We start from the raw sequence: 17,529 nt of genomic DNA, 5'->3' as shown, positions 1-17,529 counted from the left end.
TTTTCCAGAAAATTTTCTTAAGAGTTTGACTTGGACCCCAAGAACAAACAGTAAATAAGACACATCAAATGACAGAATGAACTGTCTTACTTTAATAACGATTCATCCCATGTATGGAGAAGGAAAAAATACCCCCAGAGTTGGGAAATATAAGTCAATGACACAACTTGAATCAAAACCGTAAAACAAATTTTCTATGACTAAACCTGACTACAAGGTCATACGGTCAAGTAAGCATGTCGTGGAATAAACTGCCATAGCTTTATAATGATTCAAGCCAAATAGGCTATGAATTAACCGAGGGTTTTAGAAAACAGAAGCACATGAAAAATCTTTAACCAACTCCCTAACACAAATTTTTCAACAGTTTGACCTTGAACCCAGAGTCAAAGGGGCAAACAAGCATGTTGCAGAAAGAACTGTCTTACCTCCAAAACAAGTCTTTCCAAGTGTGAAAATAATCCACTGAGGGGTTTAGCAAATAAAACCAGATGAAAAATAACCAAAACCCTAACACAATTTTCAAAACTACTTTGACAGTGACCTGAAAATCATAGGGGTGAATGAGCATGTCAGAGAATGAACGCACTTGGCTTCATAATGACACAAGAAAAGTATAATGAGAATATATCAATAAGGGAAATAGATGCAAATGAAAATGAAAACTATTGATGCCAACAATGCTGGCAGAAAAATGACAGCTATATCTTGCTTTTACAAATGTGGGCTTGCCATATATAGTTATCTGACACTACATTCATAACATTATCAGATTTAAAATTGGAGAAAAACATCACCATCTAAATGTACCTGCAACCTGTTCTCTATCTCCTTAAATGAGCTGTCACTGTCTGAAATGGACTTCTGAAGGGCATGCAGCTGAGTTTTCAGGGAACCAACATCATTATGAGCAGTGTCCAGGGCTTTTTTGGCAGCATGTAGTTCCTTCTCCAGGGATGTTTTATGAGCCTCAGACTTCCTCAGCTCTGCGGTAACCTCCTCCACTCGCTTGTCCAACACATTCTCTGTGGATTTCTGTTATATAAAAATAAAAGTCAGGTACCAAACACTAAGACACAACATATTAATAAAATTGTTACTCATTCAAACACTAAGAGTTGACAGCAGTTTCATGGAATATTACATATTATCAAAATCTGGCACTAAAAAGTATGTGAATACTTTGCTACCTAGGCAGGTGCTCTAATTTCTGAAACAGCTTACAAATATTTCCCTGAAAAATATTTGATTATCTAGTTTGCCAGGAAAGGACTTCTGCATTACAGATCAAGCTCCTTCTGTTGATGTTTAATCATTACAGTGTTACCTAGTATTTTCTCATGACATTTCTTTCCAGAGTAAAACAAAGTTTGATTAATTTTGGATGTGGATAGACATGTACAAGAACACCAAAGTGATCGCTACATCAAACTCACACCAAGACAGGCCAGACAAAATACATCATCCCCAAACAAATTTATAAAGCAAACAAAGAAAATATTCAGTCCATGCAGTGTCAGCTAGTAAAAAGACTTTTGATTATCTAGATATTGTATGAATAGAGAAACAATCAAATGAAGTTTACACTCCAAGTTTCAAACCTACTTGTGAAGATTCCAATTTCTTCAGCTGTTCTTCGTATTGCTTGACTTTCTGTTCCAATGCCTTCTTGGCATTTTCACTGGAATTCAGTTTAACCACATTGCTAGACAGTTCCTTTTCCATGATCATGTTTTTCTGTTTTAAGCTATTATACTCCTGGGTTGACATCACATCTGATCTAGAAACCAAAGCATAAACATTGAGCAAGCTATGCCATCGTACTTTACACACAAAAAAATACAGATTCAAAACTAGGCATTCTAAGCATTAATGACCTTAGCAATGTCAATATCAAATCTGAGACCACTCTGTCCTCCAGGGCAAAAGGTCATAGGTCAGGGTCACTGGGGCTCAAATAAGGAGTTGTACAAGAACTTTTGTTCTAGAGTAATTTTCTTAGCCAAACTTTGTTAAAAGCTTAAACTTTGTGTAATAAAGAACCTAAAATTTGAGGCATGGGCATCGACAGTGAGAAGTGGTGTTGGTGGGTTAAGTGGCTGAATAGTCATTTAACAATCATGTCTGAAATAAATGTCAGTAAAAAGCTTTTTCTAATGGAGTTCTCTGACTATATACATAAATAACTTTTATTTCAAAATATCCAATCTCTAAAGGATTGCTTATAACATTATGCCCAGTGGTTTCAACACAAATCACATGTACCAGCAAAAAGATAATTTATTACAACACAGTTTTTTCATATGAATGTGGTGGATACACTCAAGTGGTACTGAATATTCAAAGTAAAACAAGATTCTTTGTTTACAAAAAAAAGTGACATTTATTTCAAGAATCAATAACAATAAACTTAGAATTCAAGCAGTGTTAAGGTTCTCATCAGGGCACATTTATGGGTAGACTTCTCATGACAACAGGGGGCCCCCGAGTGGCAGAGTGGTCTAAAGTACTGACCGCTATAGATCAATGCCATCTCACCTCTGTCTGAACTATAAAGTGATCAATATAGTCTTTTCATGGCAATCAATTCCAGCTGAAGCTTTGTTGTACTAAACACGCAAACATTAATTTATCTATGTAAATTTGCAGTTAATTTACTTTTTTCAGAAAATATTCTTGGTCCTTTGTTTCATTTCTCATCTTAAGCCACAGTAATTGATCCTTCTTAGTTACAATACAGTGAACAATGTCTAACTGCTTTTAAAGGTAGTAGTGCTTTGACGGGTAATCAGTGCCAGCTAAAGTTCTGTTTCTGTTAATTTGGGTTAAATTCTGTGGAGCAACTTCTATGGAAGAGAAATTTAATGACTGATTGGGATAATCTGTAGCAAACTGAACACCCCTTACACAAAGAATGCTAACAGTGTGGTTTGGTAACATTTGGTTGATCAGTTTTCTGAAGATGATAAAATGTCTTTCTATTTTTTGTAACAGTGCCATATCTGAGTATATATCAACAAAATTTGTTAGAATATGAAAGCAAAAATTTCCTCCAATTCTATTCAGCCATTTCTGAGAAGTCATTTACAGGGTTAAGAGTTTTTTCTGGTTTTAGAAGCTGCAGTGGTATTTTAATATGGATCAGCATCCTGCGTATAAATCTGAAAGGTCTTTATATCACAATGGCCTGTGGCAAAGTCATTGAATATGTCCTGTGCTTTTCTGAGAAAGTGAAAAAAGCCACTTTTAAGTAATGCTTGACAGAAAATGGACAATATACAACAGGCGATAATTGACATCTTAAGCTCACATGGCCTTACAGCCAGGTCAGCTAATAACATTCCTATCTCTTCAGCATGAGAAGTGGTCCCTCAGCTGGCAGTTCAGGAATGCTATGATGAACAAGATATGGCAAATTATGAAAAAGGATTTCAAGGTGTCCCATAGCTTACACATGAAAAAAAACCTACGATTTCATGTCCCGAACATTACAGAATAGGAAGAAAAAAATCAAGAGTAATTTTGGGTTGGCAAAAATTTAAAAGGTTCCATGACTTACAGTGTTCCAGGACTTACTTATGGCAATTGCAGTAAACAAGAGACTATAATGAAATTAAGGTTGGAAAGAATCCAATAACCAATATGTTTAAATATACTTACTGTGTTTTGGCCAAAGAATCTCTAAGCACCTTGTTTTCCTGTTTAAATATAAGGAGAGAGCAATGTTTTAACTTATGATGTATACAAGAGTGCTATGGTAATGTGGGTCTATCTGTATGGGATATGTGAATCCGTAAATAAATATACTGACCTTAAATCCTAACATTTTCTCAAAATCAACTGATAAGGCAGAACTAGCAACTTGTGGTTGGTCATGTAGTGTATGTAAGACAAGTACATAACAGGTGGTGCTATGCAGAAAAAAATGCCTAAAAAAAATCAGAAAACCATCGTACCATAGGAACCTACCACAAATTGAAGTACCAAAAAGTAATAGGATTTGTGTCTATAAAACATATGCCACCCAGTGCAAAGCTGCAGTTTGAAATAATTCAAAACTAGAAACAAATCTGAAAGAGCAACTAAATGGTAGATTACACACCCACCATGCTGGGCTGCAACTAAGATTTAGTAAATTTGAGCAGCGTCATCTCAAAAAGTTAAAAAAGTTGGTGATGGTAGGCAATCTGGAAAAAGAAGGACCAATTTGGAAAACGAAGGACCATTCTGGCCAAAACCGGAGCGTCTCAATGGAGAAAAAGAAAAACAGTAACTAAAATGAAAGCAGAATCAGCGTACTGAAATGGATCCCATTATTTTAATATGACGTTAAAATATGATAATGAAAATATGTATTCTCTTTCTTTAGCTCAAGTTGTAAAGTTATCTTTTTAAAAACTTGCCATTAAAAACCATAAGCAGGCCACATTTTCACCTGACAATCATTCCTATGTCCATCCTGAAGTTGTGAAACAACACTGTCTGAATATCTGAACTTTGCTGTCACACAAAAGCACAATGAAATAAATACTGTCCAACAACTGATCCAGAATACGTTCTTTTTTTTGTTGCTATTAAGTATAACAAGTCATAGTGACCCATACAGATGGACAGCCAGCACGATGTGCTAGCACTACTATCATTGGTGTCTAAATCAATCATCCAAATTCAACAAAACAAAACCGTGTGGATTAAGATCTGCTGATGCATTTCATGATGGTAGTCGTACAATACCAGACATTGTCCCTGATATGTATGATTGGGGTGTGTGTGTCACACATCAACTTTTTTTTACCTATGCCTTGAGGCATAATGATTACTGAAAAGAAATACATGAAACACAACCATGAACTGAACTAGAATGGGTAGAAATTCAAACCCTCAAATTTGACAGAACAGGACACACAAGCACTATTGAGAAGATGACATATATACCTAAATAAGGAAAACACTGACAATAGAAATGCCAATAGGTGAATTAAGTGGATAATGGCATTAGACTGGGATAATTTTTGTTGTTCCTTCTAGACCTCAAATTACTAATAATCTCCCTGGCCTGAGGACTACTACCAGAAAAGATGTATCAGTGCAATAACAGCAGAAAATTACAATGAAGATTTAACTTATCAAAAATGTTCACTTCAAGCAGCCTGAGGGCTATTCCATTTAAACATACCCGGGGGGGGGGGGGGGGGGGGGGGGGAAAGGCACATTCAAAAATGGGTGACTGCCCATAGTGATTTTTTTCTACCACCACCAGTCATAGCAGTGAATTTTGGACACCCATGGCCATGCATCTTTTGATATGACATGGCACAGAAGTGATAATTGTTTACTGATGACCATGCATGGAAGTTTTTTTATTTTGCTGTCCGTGGGGTAGTGGTATGTTTAAATGGAATAGCCCTGAGAAAAAGTTCATGAAAAAGGGGGGAAATAATGTCAAGAAAGATTCTTGACTGATTAAATTACATTCTGCCTTTTAAAAAAATGCAAAACATTTGACAACCAAACTTACACACACATGAATTTTAGATGGTGTACAAGATAAATGTTTTCTGTTCCATGTCTAATTTTATGAACAAAGCTTTTTGAAAATTTAACCTGATTAGAGATCCCATGGTACCTTTGTGCCATTAAGCTACATATATCAGTGATGGGTAAATCCATTTGTACTAACACTGATGCTTAAAAAGGCTGAAATGGTTTTGAGAAGAAAAAGAATTACCTCAATCAGTCTTTGCATGTGAGCTTGTTCACTAGCCTGTGCCTCAAGCCTGGCACGCAACTGACTGGACTCTGTCATATGCTGTTCATGTGTCTGCTGCATACGAGAAAGGAGGGCCTGGATTTCCTGGGCCTGGTAGTCAACCTTATCCTTGTAATTTTTTTCAATGCCAGAAAATCTTGCCTTCTCTTGTGCCAAGTCCTTCTGCACTTCTTTCAATTTCGTACTAGCTGACATTGCAAGTTGCTGCTCTGTAATAAAATTATAGTGACGATGACAAATTTGTCATTCAGGTTACTTAAAAACAAAAAGAAAAACAAAGGAAAAAAATCGTGATTTGGAGAAGAAAAATCAGGATATTGTTTGCAACCATATTTGTACAAAACTTTACATTAAAATCATTTTTCTATTACCATTTTTAATGCTGATATTTAGTGTTAATTCAATTAACACACTAAATAATATCAGCATAAAGGATGAAAATAGAAAATTATAGATATTTATGGAATGACTTTAGTGTATTTCTCTCAAAATATATGCATCACTTTTACTCTCTTTTCACAGCCATCATGAATCAAATGGCATATTTTTAAAACATTTTTGGACATTTTTAAAAATCATGATTTTGGGGGAAAAACTTGGGAAATCAGGTCAAATGGCAGGTCTGTTTTCATTTTCGGGTAGTAATTATAATTTCAGGATGTAACCATGGCAGCCATATTCACTGGCTCTTGCTTTCTTCATATGATTATTTTATATATCCAAGTCAAAAGAATGCAATTGCATATACTTAAGTAGACATGAATGAGGGGCTTCTTTCAGCAGAATATGATGCACTTTAAAGAGATGTATAATATTAATTAAGCTATAGTGTGTGATACAAATACCAAAAACTGCATGTTGAATAAATTAATCATAATGTTCCTATGTATTTTGTTTAGAAAATATTGTCAACTATTAATAACCGCAATACTGAGATGGACTAAATTTCTCTGCATTCATTAAGTGTGTGTGCAGCAATTAGGTACATACAGATGGTAGAAAGAAACAGTTTGTAAACTTTCTTAAATCCTTCAAGGATTTTGACTTGTATTAATTTTGTTAATTTGTTAAGTTGGATTCTTATTTTTCCTCATCAAGATCTCTTTGTAGGTTCTCAAGAAAGTGTCTTGGTGTTTTGCATTAAAAACATGGTATATATTAATGCCTACAATGAAAACAATACTGTTGTATGAAATACCTGTCGAACAGATATAGTTAGAAATGTAACATTCAAGCCCTATCCAATCCAAGTCATGCATGCAACAGTGACTTATTTCCAGTTTAGGTCCTAACCAAATAATGGTGTCTCACTGCTTTAAAGGCTCACCATAGCGAACAAAACCTGCACACTTGTCACCGAGTATACAGAACCTGAATACTGAGGTCACCTGTGCACAAAGGCCATTTTGGCCTTTTCCTCGTGCATGGCTGCTATTGACAGGTTTGACTGTATTCACGGACCTGGGTTGCTGAGTGGTCTAAGGTGCTTGTCTTTGCATATCACTCACCTCTGCATGAGTTTGAGTCTTGGCTCAGCCAATGTGGGAATGTGATGAAGCTTATCAATACCTTTCCACGTGTTGGTGGTTCTTTCTGGGTTTTCCTGATCAACAAAATATACTGGCCACCAAGTATAGCCTATTATGTGCTGAAAAATCGTATTAAACCCAAGAAACCAAACTTGAATGTTTTCAATTTTCTTTCATTCAAACTGATTTTCCGGTCATTTTCTATAGGCTTATAAAGAATTAAATCACACGAACTTACACACACTGTCTACAGCTTAAGATATCATCAGTGACAATGCCTAAGCCAAAACAAACTCCTCTTTTTTGTTAAGTCCAAGTAATGAATGCATTCATGATGATCCATAATGGTATATTCAACAGTGTCTGATATAGATGGAAATGCAGACATATCATATGGTTTCACTTACGTTGTTGCCAACAGAAAAGACATATCATCTAAGCTTAGCATGTGAGACAAAAACAAAAACAACCCCTTCAAACTGGTATGCATGGAAAACACATGAATCATATTCATACCTTCTTGAAGAGCTTTTTCTTTTTCTTCCAGTTGTTTTCGCAACAATGCCACAGGATCTCCCTTTTGAGATTTCTATAACAAATAATGGTCATTATCAGAACCTTTCAATCTATTACATTTCTAAAGCATTTTAGTTCATTTATACTAATTATGACCAAAATGAAACAAGCTAGAAATAAAAGAAAATAGTAAAAGGACAAAGCAGGTTAATAACCCTATTAATTACAGAACTTTAAAAAATACATATTTCTGATACACACTCCATCATAGATGGGAGTGGGAAAATATCCAAAAATTGAAACCCATATTTTTTTAACCAAAATCATACGTTTTTTTTTTATGTAACCCAAACTAAGCCACTAACGAATACCACAGAAAATGGTTCTAATTAATGTCTAGTTTCTACAGGTAAACTATTAAATTGACTGCCACCTGCCACACTCAGATTTAAAATATATTTTTTTTTATAGATCTATTGGCTTAGTATGGCTATTCATGTGATAAACGCAACAACAACAAAATCAGCAATGGGTGCCATAAAACCAACGAAAGGTGAAATAAAATCTGGGATGAAGTTCCACTCAATTAAGCGAATGTTCTTTAAACTCAGTGGACATCCATCAAATATAGTGGAAATTCACTATCTGCAGTTGACACTTAACCCCTTTTCCCATATCCATCCCCTGTGCTGAGTGGGCCAATCCGCAATATTTGATGTGTGTACTGCACCAAACAGTAAATCATGAGATAAGAATATAAATTACGTTTGACGAAAAATTATACAACTCTTCAATAATTAAGCAAAAACATTAAAAATTAAAATATGTGATAATGTCCATTTATGAACTTAAAGTCAAAATACATTAAAATGAAGGTCACAAGATGCTAGATATATCATAGTACTAATTGCCAGGATCAAAGTATCAATTCTTAGATAATCTTTGTACAATAAAAAAAAACCATTTGCACAGATAATGAGAGTTGATTTGGAGTATATGATCTTAATTACCATAGTAAACAATTAGAGGCTGCTAAATCAATGGTGGAAGCAACTACTAGGCAATGAATTATATATAGTGATGATAGCGTTATAAGGAAAATATCACAAATCTGAAATATTGATGTGTGCTTTATTTATAAATATTGATAAATAACTGACTTAAATGCAAAACTTTATCCAAAACCATTGGAACATGAAAAGATAAGAATTGCACCCAAAATTCTCAATTTCTATGGATAAATATAAAGCATATGGAATTTGCATAATTGAAACAAATAGTTTACTGATGAATTGTCACAGGCCTCCTCCAGGGCGCAGGCTGGATAAGCGATTATTAAAGCTGCACTTTATGATGGTTATTAATGTATAAAATTAGATCACAGGACAGATCCAGTCGACCAACCATATTTTGCGCATCCCTGAATTATCAGGTCAAGGGCCCGAGCAACTTTCCTCTAAACTCCAACATAATTCACCAAATATCTAAAATGAGGTGGGAACCATACAAACGATTTGCAACAGTCTCTCCACCACAGCTGTGTGACATATTTCTATGTAGATGCATGGTGTATGTAGTAATCTGATACAAGGTTGCCTAATTTTGAGTGGCCTCAAAATATTAAAAATATAGCTTTATTTATATTAACCTTGTTAATGGATTAAGATGTCCACCATTAATGCAGCATTCTTCTGGCTTTAACATAGCCTTAGTTGAAATAAGCATACCTACATGTCATGTGTACTGGTTAAGACCTCTCTATATGCACCTTTAATTCTTTTCAGCTCAGATGTACTGTCCTGTCTGTCATAGCAATGAACACTCTTTCCTTTCACAACATAAAAGACTGCATTTTTAGCTCACAAATTTGATCTTTCTTCAGTGTCATTTATTCTAATAACAGAAAAATACCTCTCACATGAAGTATTACTGTGAGGAACTGTCAGTATGTCCCATTCCCCATCATGTGGTAAATACTTGTACTTTAGACATCCATCTGAATCTTTCTTTTGAATTAATTTATCCCAACGTCCATTTATTCTTTCAGTATCTTATTCTTGTAGTTCTGACAAGTCATCAACCCAGTATTCAATAAATTCAAGTTCAAATGAATCTTGTTCACACTCATGTGGCAAGAAAGTACTGAATAGACTGAAATTTTTGCATGCTCTTTTCTCAATATCACAATCATCAGCATGTTCTAGCAATTCTTCTTCTAGAGGAAAAATGTTGTTTGATTTAAGTACAGGCAGTAATGAAAAAGCTTCTTACACTGCTGTAAAAATCCTTTAAGTGTACCCTGTGACAATCTACTTTTATTTATATTTACTTATTACTTTTTATTTATTTATTTATTATTTTTATTTATATTTATGTAATCCCTTGCTTTAGAACCAATAACGAACTCAGAATCATCCTTCTGTTGTGTGCTATCACTGAATGGAACCTGAGGTAGTCTTATCTTTCATGGAAGCTGGCTTTTAAATATAATTAGGAAATTTCCCACCAAATCATGCAAAATGCTTTTGGACATGAATCAGTGGTTGCTCTTGCTGAAAAAGAATATTAACTTCAAATACTGGAATTGTATATTTCAAGAACAAGCAATTTAGTTTAAATTCTGCTAAAATGAGACATTTGTGAATTCATGCTAGTCTCTCCAGCTGTTTTTTTTATTTTTAATTTCTCCTCATTTTCATTCTTTTTCTGTTTCTTCTTCTAAACAGTTTTATCAGAAACATCACTTTTAGTTGTGGCCATTATTTCAAAGTTTCAGTTGTACATAAAGAAATAGTCTGTGTCTGGAATGACAGTTTGCTCAATGAACCAATTTTACTTAGCGGTGCCACAAATAAAGTCAGTAAATTTTTATAGTTTCCTAACAGCAGTACTAATTGCACCCACAGCTGTTTATTTCACGCTTTCCTTTTCCTTGGATATGTCTAAAATTTTTGGTTAGTGCAATTTCTCTTCATTTGTGAAAAAAAAAAAACTCCAAGGGAAACCAATGGTCAAAGAGACAATTCAAACACTTGTCTAGTAATAACCAGTGTGTGTGTGTGTGTGTTTGTGATTTGGATTTTTTAACATAGCTATAACAGTTTTTCAATTCGTAATAAATCATTGCCATTTGTATATGGTTAATAAAGGCTACTTGCCTCTAAAGATTAAACACTAGGAGGATTTAATTCAAAGTATGATTAATATTATGAAAATGTAACCACAAGTGGTGTTTATTATCGGTTGCTTACGCAATAATTACAGGAGACTAATACATACTCACTGCTTCGCAAACAATGAAATGGACAAAAATAAGTGTTCTCAAATCATTCTCAAAAGTGGGGTGGTCAAAAATGTTGATGCATGTTACCAATTTCAAGGTGATTAAAAATGAAAACTGTTATTGTTGTTGTTATAGATTATACTCTAAGCATCTGGAACCAGAATTAAAGGGTTAATAATGGAATAGAAGCAAGTAATTGGAAAAATTCATCGATGAAATCCATCGTCAACATGTATGAAACTGATTAATGTCATAAAACAGACTCTAGTTGTTGTTGTTGTAGGGTTTAAAGCCATTTTTCAGCACAAGATAGGCTATACATGGTGGCCAGTATTAATGGTAGAGGAAAAACCTGGGATGAAACCTGTTAAGTAAATGAATAAAAGTGTTCACAAATAATTATAAATAAATCATTACAGTCTCTCTCTCCTCCCTTTAAAAAATCTAGCCATTTTCAAACACCTTTCTACCTTTCCTTCATCAGACTACACATGTACAGGTCTGCTTTTTAACAAGATCTGCATTCTGTGTCCAATCAACATATCTATCTACATCTATTGTTTACATATATATTTTTTGATAACTTTAATTAGGGGCATGCAGTTTTAAGGTGCCAATAAACAGAGGTCTTGCTAGGATTTTAAAGCTCCAGGACGCCATTTTGGTAAAAATATGAGTACCACCAGCAAAAGTTGCAGTCCCCTCCCAGAAAATGTTAACTTTTCAAATTAGAAGAACTGTTTTGAAAATCCAATTTGCATCAAGAAAGAACAATCGTCCTTTCATTAAGGAAAGTGATATTTATAAAGTGTACAAAAATAACCCACATTTCTATTCTAAATGAGTATGAAAGAGTGATTTCTAAAATGTCAACATGAAGACCCTATCCATGGCCTTCTTGAACTTGTAACCCAGAAAAACCTATTTAATATTTATCTTTTAGAATCAAACAAATAAATACTTTATTTAAAGGATAGAATTGTTTACCTTAGAACAATAACGAATCTTAATCCAAGTTTCTAATTTTGCAAGTTGTCCCACACCAAATTTATCATCTGCTATCCAATTTGCCAACTTGCATCTCAGATGGAATCTCAACAAAATCCGGGGTGTATAGTCCGTTTCTAATTCTTTAGTAATTTTTTTCCCCATAAACGAAACTGTAAATACATTTTATCAGGGGCCCCGAGTGGCCAAGTGGTCTAAAGTGCTCTCCATTATGGATCACTGCCATCTCACCTCTGTCTGCGTGGGTTCAAATCATGGATTTGGCCAATGTGGGTATGTGAGAAAGCTTGCCAGTAGCTTCTTGTGGGTCGGTGGTTCTTTCCGGGGTTCTCGCAGGTTCTTCCTGAACCATTAATACTGGCCGTCATGTATAGCTTATCCTGTGCTGAAAAATGGCATTAAACCCTACAACAACATTATATCATAATCACTGTTGTTTCTCTTCAACATAATAGCTTTTTTATATATAAAAATGAACTTTTACTAAAATATTTTACAAGATTGGTTTCATTTGCTTAATAGCTTTTGCCATATAGCGGCATTGTTACTCCGAATTCTGTAAAACCAGTTATAAACATGACCTAGATAATTGGCTGAAATACTGATAGAAAGAGTCTAAAGCAATGTGTTTCATTTCCATAGCCTGATGCATATATATTATATCTTTTCAAAGCCATGCGCAGAATGGGCCGCCATATCATGAGTCATAAAAGCATGGTGGCATCCGTATTATTTTGAATAGAATATTCTGGTGACAACTGCCACTTTTCAATTGGTAAGCAATGCAGAATTTTATATTTTCCCAATCAGTCGAATTCAGTATGCATTTTGCGCCAATATTGGCGACCTTAGATGCACAGAATAGCCAGACAGCGGTGTAACTCTTGTTTGTCCTTCAGGGTGAGACTGAATTTTGTCAATCCAAGGAATGGTCTTATTCCAAACATTAAGCCAGGCATCACACACATACTTACACTTGGCTACTATCCCATCCAAACTATCAGTTCTAGCAACTTTAGCATTATTCTGAATCTCATTAAAATCTTTGTCAGTTTGCCATTTAACCCCAAAATACTTATCCAAATTTGCAAACGACATTTTGTCTGAGTCTTGCCGTGTCTTGATTTCGAGTTTGCATTCACTATTTATTTGGCTACAATCAGAAATGAATACAATAATGGAAGCTAAAGTTCTGATATACTCTTATAATAACCACATGTACCGGTACATCTTGGGGTATTTCTGCCTTGGAATTCAGCGATTATAAATATCAGCACATTTTCCCACCCAAGCTGCTAGCTGAAGTCTTTGAACTTGCTGACCAGCTATTGTATCACATTCTTTTGATGTACTCTAATAAATACAGCAGGCACATCTTGGGGTCTTTTTAACCACTGATATATGTTATTGTAAATATCAGCACAATTAAAATGATCAATTAATCAACACATTCTCCCATTCAGTAGGACTGACAGGTCTTTGCTGCCCAGCTATTTGCATGCATACAGAGGACTGCTGCATGGGTGATTTTCTACATGCCAGATCCAAAATTTGCATCCAAATATGCATAATTGAGTAAAGATGGAGAGAAAAAAGTATAAAGTGATTTCAATAAAATATGCCATATTTTATCTTATTGCTTATCTTATTATGATATTATGCTTGGGGCAAGCTCAGTTTTTCCAAGAGCATGTTCAATTTACAACATAGCTTGTCCTGGTCTAGCTGACTTTTATAAAATCTGTACATTTTTTAATTTGGAGGGTTTAGGCCCAATGTGGGATGTTTTTTTGAGGTATGATACATATGAATGGGATCAAAAGTTTTCCATGATGGTTTTAGAGTCTTTGATTAAAAATAAGTCATTCATTCAGAGGTGAGATAAAAAGACAGAAACACCAAAGTATTTCGATTTGTTATGGTCTTGTTTAATTCCTAAATAATAACCAAGCTCACATTTACGTTAGTGTAAAGCAGTACTGGTTAAACATATTAAGCAGTACACATGAGCAACATCAATAGTGTAAAGATAAAAAGCAAAACATGCTTCAGATTCTAATGAACTGCTGTTCCAATGAGCATGGAGTACTGTCGGAGCAATTAGACAATAGATGACATCAGGACAAGGAGGAGAACAATGCTTTAAGTGATCTGAATAGTCACACATTTAATGTGGTTTTATTTTATATTTTCCTATATGAAATACAACAATTGCAATGTTGTGGGATAAATAATAGTTACAAAAAAATAGGGCAAATTGGGGCATATGGACTTGCGAGTCGGGGATTGTAGAATATGAGCCACATCAGTCTATCGTCTGTTTACTATAGTACAGACCTGTTTGACCCTTTGTTTATTGAATTTATCTCTTTGGTGAAATAAGTATTTTGGTTTTGTCTATAAAGTTATTTTCCTTCTAGACAGATTAATGTTGTCTTCTAATTTCATTCACTGATACATATATATTCTACATTTACCTAAAGCCTGGTCCAAGGCACTAAGTGATACACTATATTATCACCAGATGAGCATTATTACAGCTAAATGTGCTGTTGCCTTGCTACATTTAAAATGAGTCTGAAATTTATGGTCGTATCAAGTTAACTTAATAAATAAATATTACTTTATTAATTTTGCAATTCACATGTTAACCTACACATAAAACCTGATCCTCAAATATAATTTATATCTTCACTGCTATACAAAATTATTTTGAGATGAAATGACTGTAATATTTTGAGAACAACAATGAGTAACAACAAAAATATATGTATAGCAATTGTGGATATTTTCACTTCTACTGCATTTTAAGCTTGAAAAATGGTATTTTTGCACAAACCTGTTATGACCACTTTTTGTCAACAGAAGAAATGGACTCACAAGAAAGGTTTTACTGTACTACGAGATTTCCAAGCTATATTTTTACATTGGAAATCTGTCCATACAATAACATCAAGAACCTAACTAAAGAGAGCCTGATACAAACCCTGTTCCACACATCAGCTGGAGCAGTGCTAGATGAGTCTTGTTTGTTATGAAGAATATTCAATAGGGTCTGGACCTCTATATCACTAAGAGCAGCAGACTTCACAGATGATATCAGCTTGCCATTATCCACTGCATCTCCTAAGAAAAATGCACAGAAGTTTAAGTAAACTTATCATTATAAGTTTATCAATAAGTAAACGTTCATACCTTAAAGAAATATTGAGACAGAATATATGAACTTTAGTCTGGTAAAACAGTGACCAAGACAGACAGGTTAAGTGACAATACTTAAAAACAACATGTGTGTTGTTACATTATATAAAATAACACAATTTTTAAGTTACTTGCATTTGCTGACATGGTCTGTACAGATTTATATCTGATAATGGATACACTATGTATATCCCATTCATCCTGAAAATGATATTGCTATATCACTGGCAACGTTTTTCTGTCTGTACATCCTTTGTCTGCTGAAATAGAATTACCTATGAACAGTATGTATTTTTTTTAATTGTGAGTCACATATAGATGTCATCCCGGGTTTACATACAAGTAATTCTCATGCATCCTGAAATAAACAAGCCTCACCGAAGGTTCATCTTGTGTCAGTGACATACAAGCACGAGGGTATTTTACTGCAATGTATGTGACTGTTATTTCTGTTCACTCACTTTAACTAAACGAATATGGTAAGTTTAAAGAATCAAAACAAACTGTTGCTGCCTTTGGCAGAAAACTGAACATCTCCCAATTTTAAAAATTCAACATATAGGCCCCCCAAATGAACAGAGTATGATGTACCTATACACATGTACCTAAGAACAAAACTTGCTAGTTCGGCTTGGCTGGGATTTCAAGAAATAATACCATGGAAGTCCTGGACTTCGTGATTTAGAAGATAAGTGGAAACATAAGGAAATGTTTCTAAATTATGATTTAGAATATCACAACAAGGACTCTACACTAACATATACTTTATATGTCCTTTGTTGCCAATGAAAACTTGATTCAAATAAAGATTGTAAAACATAGTTTTAACAATTTTTAATCAGTATTTCCATACCTATTGGGCCAGTTTTCTTTTCATTTCTCCCCTCTGATGGCGGTGGCATACTTTGAACCTTTACAGTAGTCTCTTTCTGAACAATTTGTTCCTCAATAACTGGAATCAAGTCTTCCTCTTTGAGCTTTTCCTGCTTTTCTTTTTTGGAACCCTTACTGCTAATGGTTTCCTTTACAGATTTCTTCAGCTGCTTGTCATGGTCATGTTTCAATTCCAAAGCATCCTTAGGAGCAGCCTCATGTTTGTACTCCGTAGGGGTTGGTGCAATCATTGGTTTTTCATCCTTGTTGACAAGAATAGGCTTTCCAGGCTTTTTCTTGCTTTTGGATTTTAGGTCCTGTGATGGCACATCCAAAGGCTCAATAATCTCTGGTTCAATCTCAAGGTTAACCATTTTCTGCTCTTTAAATTCTGGTTCTGACACCTGGACCTGTACATTTTTTTCCTTTACTTTTTCCTTTGATTTCTTCTTTTTCTTATCAATTAATTTCTTTTCCTGCTTTGCTTTTTCACGTTCTTCCTCTAGTCGTCTTTTCTGCTCTTTAATTGCATCATCGAAAGTTTGTGTTCGCATGGAGAAAGCCGAAATAAGGTAGATGAAAACTGATGACGCAACAAAAACTATTGCACCTATCACAACCACCTGTAGATCCATGGTTATTCTTAATTCGCTGCCAAGGTACCAAATTTATCCTCAAATGAAATAGCTTAGTTAAGCATCAAATCTACTTCAGTGTTTTCTATATGGTCCAAATATATCACTTTTTTAAATGTAAAAATGACGCATTCAACAACTCAGAGAATTAAGATAATGAGCTTTGAGTTTCGTGATTTCACGTGTCAAATCTCACCACGCCCCAACCGGTGCCGCACAGTTTGAGAAATTTCTGTAAAAGAGGGACACATAGTAAAGGATGCAAAGAAAAAAAATTATAAAACATTAAAATCTAAATCATTGTATTAACATTTTATATATGACAACTTGAATTAATATTATTTAAAATTTCTGATAATACTTAAAAATTCTAGAATCGTTTTCTTCAGTCCACGTCAACAGATGTCATTTTTGGTCCGTTAATGAAACGCACACTTGATGACAAAATTCTAATAAAAATAGCAAAATAAAATTATGATTCACTGCATCACGCTTTAAAAAAATGACACAATTACCAATAAAAATAATTTCCACGGATAAAAATACGCAATGCTACTGCTTGTGTAGCCGGCCGACCGCAGCAATGGTGGTTTACGTTGACCTTCGTGTGTCTGTGAAATTAGTTTTGATTGGTTACATTTTGATAAAGCCATTAAGAAAATATGGTTTTCACCCTGCCACGTGGAATAATAATTAGTGATTTAATACATTAAT

The 17,529-nt window shown here is 34.4% G+C and overlaps 1 protein-coding gene across 5 annotated transcripts in view; it reads right to left on the bottom strand.

Annotated features, from left to right (window-relative positions):
• The window catches only part of LOC149804621 (uncharacterized), an 81,280-nt gene extending 63,852 nt beyond the window's left edge, over positions 1–17,428 (bottom strand). For all 5 annotated transcript variants that reach the window (XM_089942508.1, XM_089942491.1, XM_089942499.1 and 2 more), the window contains exons 1-8: positions 17,331–17,428; positions 16,161–17,047; positions 15,093–15,232; positions 7,816–7,888; positions 5,729–5,979; positions 3,661–3,698; positions 1,606–1,780; positions 811–1,035 (exon numbers count right to left, since the gene is read on the bottom strand). In XM_089942508.1, coding sequence (XP_089798634.1) covers positions 811–1,035; positions 1,606–1,780; positions 3,661–3,698; positions 5,729–5,979; positions 7,816–7,888; positions 15,093–15,232; positions 16,161–16,815 — 1,557 coding nt within the window. In that variant the 5' untranslated portion in view covers positions 16,816–17,047; positions 17,331–17,428. The remainder of the gene's footprint in view (positions 1–810; positions 1,036–1,605; positions 1,781–3,660; positions 3,699–5,728; positions 5,980–7,815; positions 7,889–15,092; positions 15,233–16,160; positions 17,048–17,330) is intronic.
• Positions 17,429–17,529: the final 101 nt, after the last annotated feature.

Source organism: Sinohyriopsis cumingii, chromosome 2 (genome assembly GCF_028554795.1).
Source record: "Sinohyriopsis cumingii isolate HCF-2022 chromosome 2, ASM2855479v2, whole genome shotgun sequence".
Taxonomy (NCBI): domain Eukaryota; kingdom Metazoa; phylum Mollusca; class Bivalvia; order Unionida; family Unionidae; genus Sinohyriopsis; species Sinohyriopsis cumingii.
Note: the sequence above shows the minus strand (reverse complement) of the source record. Positions and strands in the feature narration are given on the sequence as shown.